Below are 17,117 nucleotides of genomic sequence, written 5' to 3'. Positions count from 1 at the left end.
TAGGATTATATATGTCTGCATTTGTACTACTTTGACATGATTCTGATTTTGTATAAGATGTATGTCTGTATCTATTCTGTCATGTGATTAAATCTGAAACTCTATTTCCTTACAGGTTACACACTGAGTTATAAAAACTCACTCTCTATTTGTCTGATAATTTCAATTAACCCTCAAACTTAGGCGGGTCAGTGCGACGGGAGCTTGGTTGTGTTAATTCCACCTTAAACTTAATTTTACTTAAATTAAACTTATTTAAAAACTTTTGTTTGAGAGTTTTGAAAATTTTGGACTCTCTGGACATTTGGGGTTATTTTTTTATTTGGGCTTTATTTTGGGTTTTGGCATCACATTCGATAAAACGATTTTTTGAAAAACAGCTATGTTTCTAGGATCAATTGTTTTTAAGAAAACAAACTCGGTTTTCCAAAATATAATGTCTTAAGAACTTCCGCTGCAAATTATTCGATTTATTTAGAAAATGTAAACAATTAATAGTTTTAACTATTAAGTATGACAAAGCATTTTCAAATAAAATTGGCTTTTAAATAGCAAAGGTTCACAACGTTTTTCAAAAAGAAAAAGTCAAATTTATAACTATTTTACGTAACATTTCCAGATTCGGTCATAACGTCTAGGCTGGGTTTGGGGTGTTACAAAACTTGTTCGTTGAGAGTTCGTGGTGAAGAACTTGTTTGTTAAGAAATCGTGTCAATGTGGAGATTGTTAGAGTTTTATGACCCAAATTCTAAGAGATTGCTTGCAAGTCAAGTTAAACAAAATATATTTTCTTTCTAGAAGATTTAGCTTTTATTAGTATAATATATTTGACATTGATTAGAATTAGGTTTTTTGAACTTATAAATAGATGTAGTCAAAACTCCTCTTGTATCATTCGAATTCGACAATATTAGTAAATTTTTTTCTCCTCTGCCCATAGTTTTTTCCCAAAAGAGTCTCCACGTAAAATCTGTGTGTTCTATTTTTCTTTCTTTTTCTTTGCAATCTTTCTACATTATCATTATCGACTTTCAGCTTTTAACACGAATATTTCTATTAATATATTATCCCACATTGCATTGACCTTTTCACCACTAACTTCAACTATCGACTTACTTTTCATCTATTATATAAGTATATATAATCACATATAGAAAATTGGAAATTAGTATTAAAAAAAATTCTTAAAATCTAAATAATTTATCTTTAAATGTAGTTTGTATATATAAATCATCCCCTACATACTACAATATTATTTACGTCTGTTCATGAATTTCACAAAATATTAAAAAAAATATTTTACAAGTTAAACATTATGTATATGGACATATTCGTTTCAACCAGTGAAGCAAACAAGCAAATTATAAAACTTCGTTTTAGCCCATTTTTAGATGGAGACCAAAGCCATTTACCTCTCACCGAAAAAGTAGAAAAGGAAATAAAAATGCATATCTTGAAGGAACAAAGATCAAAATATGTATCTTTGAAGAAGAATGGCAAGTCTCATTGCTACTTCACAAATCAAATTCTATTCAAAGAAAATGAAAGAAGGGAAAGTAGGAACTGCTGCAAAAGTTGAAAGAACCAGAGAAAAGGTGATTTTGGTTGGTGTGTAGTAATAATATCTTACCGTTTGTGTGTTTTAATAAGGGTGAAAAGGTAATTCAACATTCAAAAGTATTTTTGGTTATAGAAAAGCTAAAAATTTCTACTTCTACATTTGGCAAAAAAAAAAGTGAGTCTGAAAAGCCCAAATTCTCTCAAAAAGTATCTTGTTTAACAATATTTTTATCTCAAAAGTGTTTGTTGTCTCCAAAATACTTTTTAAACACAATGTTAAACTAACACTTAAGCTTTAATAAATTTAAAGATAGTAGTTTAAAGTAATTACTCAAATGTTTTTTACTTGAATTATTTATCTATAAAAGTGTTTCTTAATATCTCATTAGTCTTTTAAAAATTAAATATAAGTAAATAATCATTTTAATAGTTAGTTAAATTATTTATATTATTAAATTCACATCACATAATTCACTATAATGCAATTGAACAAATTTGTATGTCAATTGATAAACTAGTTTAATTTTTTTATTTTAGGGTTTATGTAACATTTAATACTTGAGTTTGGTTTTAATGTTAAATTTGACATTTAAAGTTTTTTTTTGTCCCAATTTGAAACTAAAGTTTGGCTCTAATATTCAATTTGATACCCAAACCAAATGGCGTCATGTGGTTCAATGAATATTCGACCCTTGTGCTTTAGTAAAAAAGCATACATACATAATTGGAAAAAAATAAAATCTTAGAACCAAATTAAATATTAGCCAAACTCATGTGCATAATCAAGACAAAATAAAAACTAAGTATCAATTTGGAAAAATTCATGTACCAAATTAAACATTGAAACCAAAATCAAATATCAATTAAGACAAAAAATTTAAACACTAAATCAAACATTAAGAAACAACTTAAATACCAAATAAAATATTAACCTTTTATTTCAATAAAAGGGGACAAAAAGTGGGGTAGGGTGACGAAGAGTAGGTAGCGGTCAAGCCTTTACATTTTATCGTCATTTGATAAAATAGAGTGGGCCAACTTTGAATTCAATTATTATTGAAGTTATATTTTAGAATTTAAAATTCAATATTTAATTCAGATTTAGCTGTTCTTTTGACGTTTTTCAATAAGAAAACCATATATTTTAAAAGAGAATTATATAATGTGCATATTTAATTGGTTATCAATTTTAAAATTATTATTTAAATATCATCTCGGTGGAAATATAATTAAGCTTAAATTATAAAAGAGATCAAGAATAATTATGATTGTAAAAAAAATGAAAGCATTGATTTATCCTAAAAAATTATGTATATTATATTATGATTAAGTAGTTCCTTTTAGATAAAAGAAAACCTCATCATAATCATATAATTAAAAAAACTACCTATTATCAAGGAAAAAATATTTATGCATTTGTGAAATAAAAATAAAATTATTATTTGATGAAGTGAGTTGCTTAACTACATGTAAAATAAAAATATTTATTTACTTTCTTTATGAAATGAATATATATCATTTGATTTTGATCTTATACTATTTGTTGTTGAATTTGTGTCCATTATAAAATCTGGCTTATTCAAGTACTTGAATACTTGTAATTTTTTGTTAATAATAATAAGAAAGACGTATTATATATATTATATATGGATTTGAAATTATATATATGGATAGTAATAGAAATGGTATAAAATGTACTAGGTTGAATTCTTTACTGCCTGTGGTGTTACGTCCAGATCTATTATAAGTCAAACCAAAAGTGATGAATATTGCCGTTTTTGTTGACGATTATTTTAAATGTTAAAAATGGGGAGTAGAATGTTTTGGACGCAACATAATTGTTTATACTGCATATTCTATAAGATATATTATTTTATAATAATGAAAGCATCCAAAGAAGGACAACGCCATTGTTGAATTTTCAAAACATTGATACACTCCCTAAAGTTTATATAAAGACCAGAAGAACAACCAAGTAGAGCCACAGCAGCGTCCCAAGCATTGCAATCAAAAGAGAAAGCGAAGAGGCGAGGGTCTATTTTCTTCACAACTATAATGAGTTCCGAGTCTTCAATGATCAAGAGGTAACTAAATTCTACGATTCCACAAATTCATATTTTTAGATATTTCAATTCCGGGTTAATTTTGGATTATGTCAATGATTTAACTTTTAAATTTTTGGGTTATTTCGGGTTTGTTGATACAATCCTCACATGTTTAAATCATATCAGGTTAATTATTCATACCATTTTAATTTTGAGTCTTTTCATGTTTGAATAATTTTCATTCAGGGTAATTTTTGTTCTAGATGTTGTTGACATTTTATGAGCAAATTTGATTTGGTCAGAGTTATTCAAAAAAAACTTTTAGGTTTGGGTCAAAATTTTGACGGATTTAATTGAATTCAATAGAAAACATTAAAATCAATATTGTATGAACTTTATGTGATGGTCTGATAGTTAAGAGTGTCCACCGCCCCAAGTGTAGCTTGAGTTCAAGTCATGCTAATCATTGTTCGAACTTTGTCTTATTATTATAATTCACCCGAAAAAAAAAAACAATAGTGTATTTTTATCAAGATAAAATAAAATAAAAACCCTGATATGTAAGTCCTATTATAGAGAGTGGATTAAATTAATCCAAATATATTAAATGAATCAAATTAGCCTCTTTATTATAAAAAGAATTAAATAATAACACATGGATTAAGTTGATTTATTTAATAATAGAAGTACTAATTTGATATGTTCGTTTAATAAGGTAACTTACAAGTACTTTCACCTATAGAGTAGAATCTAAACCTTGTTTCTGCTTTATTTGATACAGGCTAGATGGTAAGGTGGCACTGATAACTGGTGGTGCCAGTGGCCTAGGAGAGTGTTCAGCTAGGCTATTTGTTAAACAAGGAGCCAAGGTTCTCATTGCTGATATTCAAGACGAATTGGGCCACTCCCTTTGCCAAGAGCTTGGAACTGAAAACATCAGCTATGTCCACTGTGATGTAACATGTGAATCCGATGTCGAAAATGCTGTAAACTTAGCGGTATCCAAGTATGGAAAACTCGATATCATGTTCAACAATGCAGGCCTCATTGGTGACGGTGAAGTCAGAGTGACAGACGCCAGCACTGACAACTTCAAGAGAGTGTTCGATATCAATGTCTTGGGTGGTTTCTTGGGAGCCAAGTATGCAGCCAAGGTCATGGTTCCGGCCAAGAAAGGTTGCATTCTCTTCTCATCGAGTATTTCTTCAAAAATCAGCATCGGTCTGCCCCATGCATACAAGGCATCGAAGCATGGCGTCGTAGGGTTGACGAAGAGCTTGGCCGTGGAGTTAGGTGAGCATGGAATTAGAGTTAATTGCATTTCACCTCACGCAATTGTGACCCCATTGTTCCAAACAACATTGGGGCTGTTCGATAAGAAGAAGGGAGAGGAGATGATTGCGACTTCAGCAGTGTTGAAAGGCAACGTTTTGGAGCCTGAAGATTTTGCACATGCAGCGCTGTTTTTGGCAAGCGATGAGGCTAAATTTATCAGTGGTGTCAACTTGCCAGTCGATGGAGGGTATAGTCTCAGCAACCAGTCATGGAAGATGGGATTCGCAGCACTTTTTGGGTAAACCAACAAGTCCTCTGCTTTACTCCTTGGACAAAATTTCCTTGAATAAGGAAATAGAAGTTACCCAAAACTACACTACTTGTAATAAGATTGTATTGTCGATCAGTCTCATTTAATGCTTTTGATGTGTACTTTCTTTACCAGTACCACTTATATCGTTTTGAAAGATTAAACGATGTCAATTTCATTCCAAAACAGAGAAATTGTTTTAAAAGAGGAAGTGACTAATGTCTTAAACAAATTGGACATAAGCAATAATTAAGCAATCATACCATAGTTGGAAATAATCTGTGGAGGAAAAGAAGGCATGTGCTAATGTGGTTTTTCAAACTCTAGTAGCCTTAAACAAAATCATATGAATTACTTCATCTTCGTCCATCTTTATAACACTCGTGAAGAATTTATAAATATATATATATTTTACTAAAATTATTTAAGAATAAAAGCAAATAAAAAACACGTTTTCATACGAATCACTAAAAGCTATTTAGGTCAACAAATCAAATAACCTCAAATTATATTGGCCCAAATTTCAATAAAATACAATTATATAGGCTCAAAAAATCAATTTTCCTTTTAATTTCAATTACATTAGAAATCCTTATGAGTGTAAAACCCTAAATTTAAAATAAAAATATGTATTTAAAAAATAATATATAATAAATAAAGAAACTTATAATTTATACACAACCGATAGAGGTAATAAAGTGTGCATAATAAAATTAAAAATGTATCAAAATATTAAAACTAAGATTTAGTTGGGTGGTAAATTAAAATTTTTACTAATGCAATTGACATGGGTCTCATGATATGCATATTTTTATTGGTTTTTTTTAAAGTGAAAAGACTAAAATATCATCAAATAATATTACTTATTTTAATTACAAAAGAGCATTCCCATAATTTCCTAACCGAGTTAGATCTAGTTGAGGGTGATACCAACTCAATCAGGGTTTTATTACTAGTATAGATATATATCTGATGGATGTAAGAAAGTGTAACAACCTTTTTTTAGTAGTATTGGAAATGACGGTTTCGAATCCCATTTCTTATGTTCGAGTCTATAAATATTATTATTTAATACTTATGAGGTTAGTATAAAGTTAATTAAAATTTGGTCCTTTAATTTTGTCAAATGGATAGTTAATTAATGTACAAGGACTAAATTATAAAAATTATAAAAATTTATCACTATAGATTTTAATTATCCAAAAGACTAATTAAGCAATTGGACCACTATTATATGACCAAACGGTGGTGTATTTTAAGTGTAACCCACTAGGAAACATTAGTTATGTTTAAGGTTAATTAATTAAGTTAATTTTAATTAATTAATAAGCTAATCAAACTATATAAGACAAAGTTAAAAGAAAAAAATAAAACATTTTAGTTCATCTTCTCCCTCACCAAGCAAAGAAAAGAAAAAGTTAGGGTTTTAAGCTTCCAAACTTTAGGCCCTTGATAAGTATGTTCAATTAAGTCATTTTCTTGTAATTTTTATGTTTTTGAGGTCGTGAAAGCTTGATTTTGCTAGCCCATATACCAATTTGTAAAAATTTTAAAATTTCTAAAAATTTTAAAATTTCTAAAAATTTTAAAATTTCTAAAAGTTTCCATTGATGAATGCTTGAAGAAATTTCGACTAAATTGTTAGGTTTTAAGCTTAGGAGTGAAAAAGGACTAGTTTGTAATGTTTAATTATTAGTTTTTGAACATAGGGACTAATGTGTATAAATTTCAAAATTGGTGTAAAATTTTTATAATTATGGACAATAGAGAGTCTTAAATGGATGTAATTGAGATCAATTTCAAAATCAAAGCTCAAATTTGAAAGATATTGTAATTTATATTTTAAAGACTAAATTAAATAAAATGCAAAACTTTAGGGGACTCAAATAATGAAATTGAACTGGTACATGCATATAATAGGATGATATAAGATGTTTGGAATTGATAAATTGAATTGAATTATTGTATAGATTGAGAATTGAACCAAACCAAATGAAATCGGGAAAAAGGCAAAATTGTTGAATAGTTCTTAAAGATTCCATTATTTGTTATTTTGTCAGGTAAGTTTGGTATGATTGTATTTAAATTATTATGTATTTAAATTAAGAAGATATGTTTGTTTGGCTGAAATTTGGATTATTTGTGATTTGGTATAAAAGTTGAGAATTGGACTAATAGTAAATATATATATTTGTATATATATGTTGAAAATACTCGAATGAACTTAGTAAAGGTCTTGTGCACACTGATACAAATTGATTATTGATGATTATCGAGATTTAGCATTTGTTGTGGACTCGAAGATACATGTGACATAGGTTTAATTTGGACTGGTACCCTGATGTCGTTTTAAAAGTTTAGCCCGAAAGGGTAACCTGACATGCATATTTTGAACTTGGCCAAGAAAAATGTCTCTACGGAGACTACTTTTAATGTGTGTGTAATGACCAATTTTGGCCCGGGCCAGTGCAAACACAAAACCAAAAAAAATATTATAATAAAAATATTATAACAGTCTATTAAATGTACTTTTACAGGCTTTAACCCAATTACATGACCCGATATCCATTACAAGCCCAAACTAATATTAAAACCCAAATCAAAGCAAACCCAATAGGCCCATCTCCCCAACAGTTTCAGAAACCCTAGCTCACCCTCTTTCCTTTTGCGCCCCAATAGCAGCCTTCATGCACCTTCAGCCCCGTACGACCGCCATGCACGCCTCCGTACGCCTCATGCCAAGCGCCAACACGACCCCCGTACACACGCCATGCACCCGTACCTGCAAAAAAAAAAACAAACGAGCAACAGCAGCATATATCCAATACGAAAGCAAAGAAAGAATTTGGTATTTTTATTTATTTTTCTATTATTTTCAGCTATAAAGTAAAAGGATTCGTTCATTGTAATTTCTTAGGAATATAGACACTATTCGTATATTGAATACAAAGAAAAAGCAGCCAATATTCAAAGTTGATACACATTTTCGACTCATTTTCTTATTTCCTCCAATTTTCCCTCATTTATATTCAAAAAAAGAGAAAAGAAAAAAGGATAATACCTTGCATTCTGCCATCGCTCCCCTTTCACTTCGCTAAAATCGAAGTTCGAATGGGATCTCCAAGCTAAAAGCCACCATTTTAGAATCCGAAAGCGTTGGTCGCCATTCGTGGTGGTGCATCGGTGCCTAGGGAAGCCTTTGGAGTTTGGCTGAGCAATAAGAGGGGCTAGGGTTACATTGAGGTCAGTTGAGGAAAAGGAAGCTAGGGTATTGCTGTTAAGTGGCCTAATTTTAGCCCTTTTATAGGACCAAAATACGGTGTCGTTTTGAGCCCGTATCAATGGCATTGAGACGATGTCGTACAACAACCATCCGACCCGACCCGATTCTCTACCCTAGGATCCGCGCATTTGTTGTGGGGAGGGAATATTTGCGCGATGCATCCTTCTCTTTTACATGGGCATTTAATCGCATACTATTTATTTTACTTCATTTTTGAATTTTGCCCCTGTAATTTGAGTATGTTTGCATTCTAGTTTGTGCTTAAGTGTGACGTTTTGAGATTAGGGGTATTTCCCCATTTGGTCCCTACGAATTTGCGTGTCTGACGCGCTAGCCCCTTTATTTTTATGCCCTACTTTCTTTGTAAATTATCCTTTTATTTTAATGTGATTTCAATTAGGCCCTTTTCTTTATGTGATTTCAATTAGGTTTTTAGATTCACTTCATGTTTTATTTTATTTTATTTGTGTTTATTTAGTTGTATTTATCGTCTTATTTGTATCATTTACTTATTGTAATTTGGGTAATCTGTACTTTCACATTTTGTATACTACTTCATGTAAATGTTTTTTACACTATTATACATATATATTTATACTTTATATTAAAGTTAATTTTATTTCATATATATTGTTAACCTTTTATTATTTTATACATATGTTTTCTTTTAAATTTATTATTGTGTTTTATTATATAGTCCTACATAATATATCTTTTAAATTATTATTATATATATATTTTATTGACACCTATGTTTGATCTAGATATATATATATATATATTATTAAATTTATGTATTTTATACACATAGTTTTCTTTATATGTATATATATATATAAGCACGTTCTTAAAACTATTATATAATTTATTATAAAATTAACTTAATGTCGTATGTATTTCTATATTTTTACAAATGATTATTTTCAAAGTTATCTATGTACATATATTTTTAAATCTATTTTGTGTATTATATCTCATCATGTATTTTATTATACTTTCATATTATATATTATTTAAGTTATCTTGTACTTTATCAATTTTCAAATGAATTTGTTTTTAAAAATATCTTACATGTAGCTTGATTCAAATTTTTATTCTATAATATATGTTTCAAAATTATATATCCCAAGTTTCGATACAAATTTGTCAACCTATATATTATAGGTCCATTTATTCGTTATTATTTTAAAATCGTTATGGCACATTAGCTTCTAATTGCTATGTTCTTCTTTTTTACGTCTTGCATTGACCATTTTATATCATGCTATGTATTATGTGTATTGTTTTGGTTGTATTGGATTGTTATATTGTCATTTTCGTCATTGTATTATTATATCAATTATTTCCTATGCATGATCGTAGTCGGGTTATGTTTTTTTGTTAGTTATACTTAATTTTTAGTTCATTAATTGATTGTATCTCATGTGCATATAATCCCATATCGTAGTTTTCCACTTGGTTTACGAAATGTGGTTTTATGAGGTCCAAATCTTCAAAATTAGTTTTGTTTTATCTCAAGTAAAATTAACACGTTTTAAGCTAATTTTATACCTATTCATTTAAAAATTCTTTAAAACAAAGGCGATATTCGATGTTTGGCAATTCGAGAATCGTGCCCTATCGTGATAGGTTGCAATTTCTCGTTTGTTCAAAACAATCGAATATTCCTTTAGAATTTCGCTCATGTCTTTAAAAATTCTTTAAAACGAAGGCGATACCCGATGTTTGACAATTTGAGAATCGTGCCCTATCGTGTTGGGTTGTGATTTCTCGTTTGTTCAAAACAATCGAATATTCCTTTAGAATTTCACTCATGTCTTTAAAATTTCTTTAAAACGAAGGCAATACCCGATGTTTGTCAATTCGGGAATCGTGCCCTATCGTGCTGGGTTGCGATTTCCCGTTTGTTCAAAACAATCGAAGATTCCTTTAGAATTTCACTCATATCTTTAAAAATTCTTTGAAACGAAGGTAATACTCGATGTTTGGCAATTCGGGGAATCGTGCCCTATCGTGTTGGGTTGTGATTTTCTGTTTGTTCAAAATAATCGAATATTCCTTTAGAATTTCACTCATGATTCTCTAAATTCAAAAATAAGGCACTGTCCAATATCTGGAAATTCGAGGAGTCATGCCCTACTGTGCTGGGTTTCGATTTTCTCGTTGGACTAAATATTTGGACATCCTTTTGCGGTTTTCAACTTATAAACTTTTGGAAGTCAGAATTTATCGTGTTTTCGAGAGTATAAAGGATCGTGTCCTATCGTGCTGGATGTGATGCTATATTCCTTTGAAACAAGAAGATTTTAACGACCAACTCGGGTTATTCAAATGTTATTAAAAGGAACCACATTTCAAAGACATTTTTAAATTTTAGACATAAGGACAGTATCTAATTGATTTGGTACCAATTTTGGGCGTAATGAGGGTGCTAATCCTTCCTCATACGTAACTCACTCCCGAACCCGTTTTCTCATATTTTCGTAAGACCAAAATCGTTGTTTTAGTAAAAAGAAATATTTTATTAAAATAACCAAATTTCTAGGTGATCCGATCACACCTAAACAAAAAGGATTGGTGGTGACTCCACGTTTTATTTTTAAAAAAAAGTCGATTCCCCGTTTTTTTTAAATCTAAAATTTTTGAAACAAATGGTTTCGACAGCTTGGCGACTCCACTGGGGATGAAATCAAGAGAGTCTAGCCATGAAATTGATTTTTTATTGTCCTTTTGTTGAAAACCGAAAATTTGTTTTGAAAATCATAATTGCATTGGTCTGTGTGGTTGTTATGGTTCGAGCTTTTAGAATAATACTACATTTCATTGCATGACTTCTGTTGTCACACCTTCTAAGTGGGAGTAAGAAACTATGCTTTCGTGAGGTTTTCACCTTCGCATGGGCAAATGGATTGCTTCCGGGGTACATCTGTACCTATGATTTCATAAGATTTTCATCTCCGCATGGTCATAGGGAGATGTATCCCCCCGAACCGAACTCAATCTATATAAACCTATAATGGGTGAGGATTGAGGAATCTGCTGGTTTGGGTACCTTATCTCTAGAATCGAACCACATATAGTGAACCTTAGGAGCTATCATTGGGTGGAGCCGCGTCAATCCTTGGGTGAGGATTGAGGAATCTGCGAGATTTGGTTTTAACGCATCCAGATAAAAGAAAGAGGGTTGATATCTTCACCTTAAGTATCTACGGCTTGGTAATTTTTCCTAAGGCTTTGAGGCACGTGGACGAGGCAGTCATTGACTTATTCGATCGTCTTGAGAAGGGAATCACACATGTACTGACAATATTGGCTGAGACGTTCAGATCCCTGAGCACGTGACAGAAGACGGGTGAGGGGCAGTTTATTGGATATGCAAAATTATTGATGGCATGGTTTCATGGGCACTTTTGGAAGGTGGACAAGGTTTCTTATCGGGTCTTTTCTGAAGGTTATTCCCCGTTAAAAAAGGAGGCAGCCATACAAAGGAGAGAGGATGTCTCAGAGGAGAAGTGGATGGAAATTCTTCAAAACCTCAAGGAGGGGGATATAAAGTGGAGAGTTTATTGGATGGTTCATGGTGAGATCATGTATCGATGTGGTAACTTTGATTGGGTGCCATTGTTAGGAATTTGGGGAGCTACCGGGTATACTCCATTGCTTGCGTTGAGGCAATATAAATCGAGGCAGTTTGTACTCATGACCTACGAACTTGCTCAGTGTAAATTCTCCTTTAAAGGCACCCACTATAAGAAGAAAGTTCGGGAGCTATCGGATGCTTGGAAGCAAACTCGTTGGATGAAGAGGTTGGCCGTCGGCTCCATGGTGACGCCTGAGTATGATGTATGGTTTAGGAATAGGGTTAATGATAATGTTCCTAGGCCAAGCTTGGAAGATACCCGACCTATGGCAGAACAATTACAAGTCGCCTAGTCAGAGCTGGAAATTATAAAGCAAGATTTTGAGAAGAAGAGTTCAGAGCTTGGAAAAAGATCGAAATTGGAGGAAGAAAAGATGCACCTGAGATTAGACACTGATGTCCAGAGGTCAGAGGCTGAGAAGTAGAGAAAAGGGAAAACTAAAGCAGCAGAAGATCTAGATAGCTTGAAGACTGATTATAAAAAGCTACGCCTGTCTATGAGGACTGCGGGGTTAGGTAAGACTTTCGAACAATGACGCCACGAAATTTGAGAAGAAAAGACCAAAGCCGACCGATGGGAAAGGACATTCCAAGAAGCTTAGGCACGAAATGAAGATTTAAAGAAGAGTCTGTCAGAAAGCAGAAATGAGCGAGGTGAATTAAAGGCTAGAGTGGCAGAACTCGAGAAGTCTCTTCATCAGTACCGAAATCGCAACACCGCAATGGAATTGAGGGCAAGCTTGAGCAAGATAGAGGAAATAAAAGGAAAAATAAAAGAATTAGAAGCGTCACTGCAAAACTGTGAGATACGGATTAGTTTTTCGAGGCAAATGAGGACCCTTGGAAAGAGCAACTTCACCATGCGCAAGACCAAGTCAGAAACAGAGATTACCTTATGGGGGAAGCCATAACCCAGATTCGGGAGGTAGCTGACTACTTGCAAGCTTTAGCGGTACAGGCAGACACACTAAGCGTAAAGTACGAGTTGGAGTCAGATCACGGGCAGGAGCTGGCCTCGTTGCTTAGGAAAATTAAGATTTTGAGCATTAGAGCGAAATTTTATCTGTAACTCAACTTTATGTAAAAGAATTTTATTTTCTAGTGAATTTTTCTAAAGGGAATTGAATCAAAATTGATGCCTCCTTTGCATTCATGCATTTGCACTGCATTACATCATTATGCATTAAAGGCCATAAAAAGTTTCTAATTAATTAAAAATTATTTTAGTAACCTGGAAACCAACGAAAACCTACCAACTACGCACCCCTACGGTATAAGAAAAAAGTCAATAGATAAAAGACTTGAGAAATTGGAGCAAATGCAAAAGGACATGCAGTAACAAATGCAGTCTCAGATGCAATAGCAGCTAGCCAATATTCAGCGAGAGATAAAGGAGCAAATGATGGAATCCCAAAGAGAGATGATAAGTCAGTTATCCCAATTGCTGATGAGAAGAACTGATAAAGGAAAAGGCCCCATGGACAAGGTTGAGGAAACTAATGAAGATCTTCAGTACCCCCCGGCTTCACTCTGACACATGCACCGATGAAGTCTGAGATTAATCTACAAAGACCATCTGCTACGATCATGCCTCAGCAGATTCAGGCTGGAGCTTCAATACCAATGAATTTCCAAGCCGGCTTAGGCTCTAACCTTGTTAATAACCAGAATTATCTGCCTGTCCCCGATTTAAATGAAGTGGCAAAAGAAGAAAAGTCGAGAATGGAATCACAGAAGCAATTAGAGGAACGTTGTAAATGGCTAAAGGAAAAATTCAGAGCTATGGAAAGTGTAGATAATCATCAAGGGATTGATGCTAAGGACCTGAGTTTGGTCCCAGATTTGGTCTTCCCCCCCCCCAAATTCAAAATGCCTGAATTCAAGAAATACAATGGAACGAGCTGCCCTGAAGCTCACATCACTATGTTTTGTAGGCGAATGATGGGATACGTTAACAATGACCAGCTATTAATTCACTGTTTTCAAGATAGTCTGGTTGGGGCGGCATCTAAGTGGTATAACCAATTGACCTGGCTCAGGCCTTTATGAAACAATATAATCATGTGACGGACATGACTCCTGATAGGATCACTCTCCAGAATATGGAAAAGAAATCAAATGAAAGTTTCAGGCAGTATGCGCAAAGATGGAGAGAAGTTGCAATACAAGTTCAGCCGTCGCTTCTAGAAAAGTAAACCACGATGCACTTTATCAACACCTTGAAGGCCCCTTTTATCACTCATATGTTGGGAAGCGCTACCAAAAGCTTCTTAGACATAGTGATGACGGGGGAAATGATTGAAAATGCTGTGAGGAGTGGTAAAATAGAAGCAAAAGAAAGTACAAGAAAGTCGACCCCGAGGAAAAGAGATAATGAAGTGAACAACACGAGCACATTCAGTAAGGGTCAGTCCAAGTCACTCACCATAAATCAACCAAAGACGGTGACCACTAATCAATATAGCACTGTGAGACAAGAATCCAACGCGAGGGAGAACACAGAAAGGCCATTGTTCACCCTTATACCCATGACGTATAGGGAGCTGTACCAGAACCTATTCAATGCTCATGTAGTGTCCCCTTTTTACCTGAAGCCACTGCAGCCTTCGTATTCCAAATGGTATGACACAAACACCCAATGTGAATACCACGCGGGAATCACCGGGCACTCGATTGAAAACTGCACTGCATTCAAGAAAGTAGTCAAAAGACTCATTAAAATGGGGATTATGAGGTTTGACGACCTAGCCGTACCCAATGTAGCAGGAAACTCGCTCCCCAAACATACCGACCAAGGAGTGAACAGGATAAGTGAAGGCAGGAACAAGAAGATCAAATGTGAGGTTGCAGAAGTCAGGACCCCATTGAGACGAGTGTGGAAGGAGATAGTTAAGAGAGGGTTGATCGTGTTAGATTCAAGAGAAGAATCTGAAGAAGGGAGGAACTATTACGAGTTTTACAATGAGGTGGGGCATGAAATCCAAGAGTGTGTGGAGTTCAGGGCCCTAGGACAAAACATGATAAATAATAAAGAAATGGAGTTTTATGAAAAAACCAAAAACCCTGGAGATGGAGATATATGTGCATCGGAGGGAGAATCGATGGCACAGAACCAAACAGTTAACTATCCTGTGGTCATCATATCGAGACCCAAAAATAATAAAGCTGGAGTGCAAATGCCACCGAGGGTCATATTCCAGGGACCTGCAGTCTTCCCCTACATAAACAGCAAAAGGGTCCCATGGAATTATAATTGTAACGTGACGATTCTAGGAAAGGAAAACCTGGTTGACGCTTCAAAAGAGGACCAAGATAGGGGCTCCTATACACGTAGCGGGAGACGTTACGATACAGCAAGCGAAAAGGCACAACCCGCAAAAGGAAAAGCCCCAATGGTCGAAGAGATGAAGGAAAAAGCAACCAAATCTGAACTTTCTGTTAATGAGCCAGTTAACGAGGTGGAGGCTAAAGAGTTTTTAAAATTCCTAAAGCACAGCGAATACAGTGTGGTGGAACAGCTACGTAAACAACCAGCTTGTATCTCGGTGCTGGTCTTACTCTTGAGTTTGGAGGTCCACCGCAGCACGCTGATGAAGGTCCTGAATGAAACATATGTTGCCAATGATATCTCCGTCAACAAGCTGGACCGCTTGGTTAGCAACATAAATGCCGACAACTATATCTTCTTCAATGACGACGAGATACCACCTAGTGGCATGGGGTCGACTAAAGCTTTGCACATTACCATGCGCTGTAAGGGGTATACGGTGCCAGACGTACTGATTGACAATGGGTTAGCCTTGAACATCCTGCCATTGACTATGTTAAACAGATTACCTATAGACAGCTCTCACATGAAGGAGTGCCAGAACATAGTGAAAGCATTCGATGGCACAGAAAGAAGGGTGATGGACAGAATCGAGGTATCTCTTCAGATCGGGCCAAACACATATGAGGTGGATTTCCTAGTGATGGATATGAAGCCCTCATACAATTGCTTATTAGGGAGGCCCTGGATACATTCAGCTGGGGCAGTGCCTTCATCATTGCAGCAAAAGTTGAAGCTGGTATCAAAGGGGCGGTTGATAACGATTAATGCTGAAGAGGATATCATTGCAACTGTAAGCAGTAATGCGCCCTATTTGAAGACAGATGACGAAGCAATCGAATGCTCATTTCGGTCTTTGGAATTTGTTAATGTGACATTCATCGCCGATGGAAGTAAGATTATGATGCCAAAATTGTCCAAAACTACGAGGATGAGTCTACAGTTTATGGTTGGAAAAGGGGCCCTACCCGGAAGAGGACTTAGAAGACATCTCCAAGGAAGGATTGAAACGTCAGTATTGAAGGACAAGAGAGATCGCTTCGGTTTAAGATTTAAGCCAGATGCAAGACAAAGGAGAAAGGAGCTTGAAAAGAAGCAAGAAAGAAGAAGAGCACGGTTGAAGGGGGAGGAAATCAAATGGGAGCCAATAATATTCCCCCACATATCAAAAACTTTCGTGTCCGGAGGGATCATTCATTTCGAGAGAGGCACGCCAAAAAAAGAAGTCACAAAAGAAAGGTTGGAAAGCTTGGACATCAACGCCACATACGAAGAAGAGACTGGAGGGGAAAATTTTTCGAGCATTTGCCCCTACATACCTGAAAGTGTTCTGGATAACTAGACTGTGGAAGAGATTCCTGTAGTTTTTAGAACTGACTCAGAGTAATGTCCAAAACACACTTATTGCTCTAGGCCTAGGAGTAATAAGAATCTTTTGTGAAATAGGCTTATGTTTAAAAACGTTACTTCAATAAAATGCACAGTTATTATCATTTTGAACAGATGTTCTTTCATTCTTTCAATTTCATTCATAATCATATTATACAAATGATTACTTAGGATTCTTTTGTTCTTCGAACATTCTTCTAAATATTCTTTCATTCTTCATTCATAATCATACCATACAGATAAGTGTTCTTGAATTCTTTTCATTCTTTGTATCTTCCTCCATCCTC

At 34.1% G+C, this 17,117-nt stretch overlaps 2 protein-coding genes across 2 annotated transcripts; both read left to right on the top strand.

The window, feature by feature from the left end:
• Positions 1-3,440: 3,440 nt before the first annotated feature.
• LOC108461817 (short chain aldehyde dehydrogenase 1-like) lies at positions 3,441-5,395 on the top strand. Its single transcript, XM_017761762.2, has 2 exons — positions 3,441-3,644; positions 4,387-5,395. The coding sequence occupies exons 1-2, from the start codon at positions 3,616-3,618 to the stop codon at positions 5,180-5,182; spliced, it is 825 nt and encodes a 274-aa protein (XP_017617251.1). The 5' UTR covers positions 3,441-3,615; the 3' UTR covers positions 5,183-5,395.
• Positions 5,396-14,395: 9,000 nt separating this feature from the next.
• On the top strand, positions 14,396-16,783 carry LOC108462765 (uncharacterized). The gene has a single exon (XM_017762673.1). The coding sequence runs from the start codon at positions 14,396-14,398 to the stop codon at positions 16,781-16,783; it is 2,388 nt and encodes a 795-aa protein (XP_017618162.1).
• Positions 16,784-17,117: the final 334 nt, after the last annotated feature.

Source organism: Gossypium arboreum, chromosome 2 (genome assembly GCF_025698485.1).
Source record: "Gossypium arboreum isolate Shixiya-1 chromosome 2, ASM2569848v2, whole genome shotgun sequence".
NCBI classification, from domain to species: domain Eukaryota; kingdom Viridiplantae; phylum Streptophyta; class Magnoliopsida; order Malvales; family Malvaceae; genus Gossypium; species Gossypium arboreum.
Note: the sequence above shows the minus strand (reverse complement) of the source record. Positions and strands in the feature narration are given on the sequence as shown.

Bases quoted from the DNA above. Each gene is read 5' to 3' on its own strand.
- LOC108462765 (XM_017762673.1), top strand. From the start codon at position 14,396: ATGACGGGGGAAATGATTGAAAATGCTGTGAGGAGTGGTAAAATAGAA.
- LOC108461817 (XM_017761762.2), top strand. From the start codon at position 3,616: ATGAGTTCCGAGTCTTCAATGATCAAGAG. The intron at 3,645-4,386 runs GTAACTAAATTC...TATTTGATACAG, and splicing joins GAGTCTTCAATGATCAAGAG to GCTAGATGGTAAGGTGGCAC.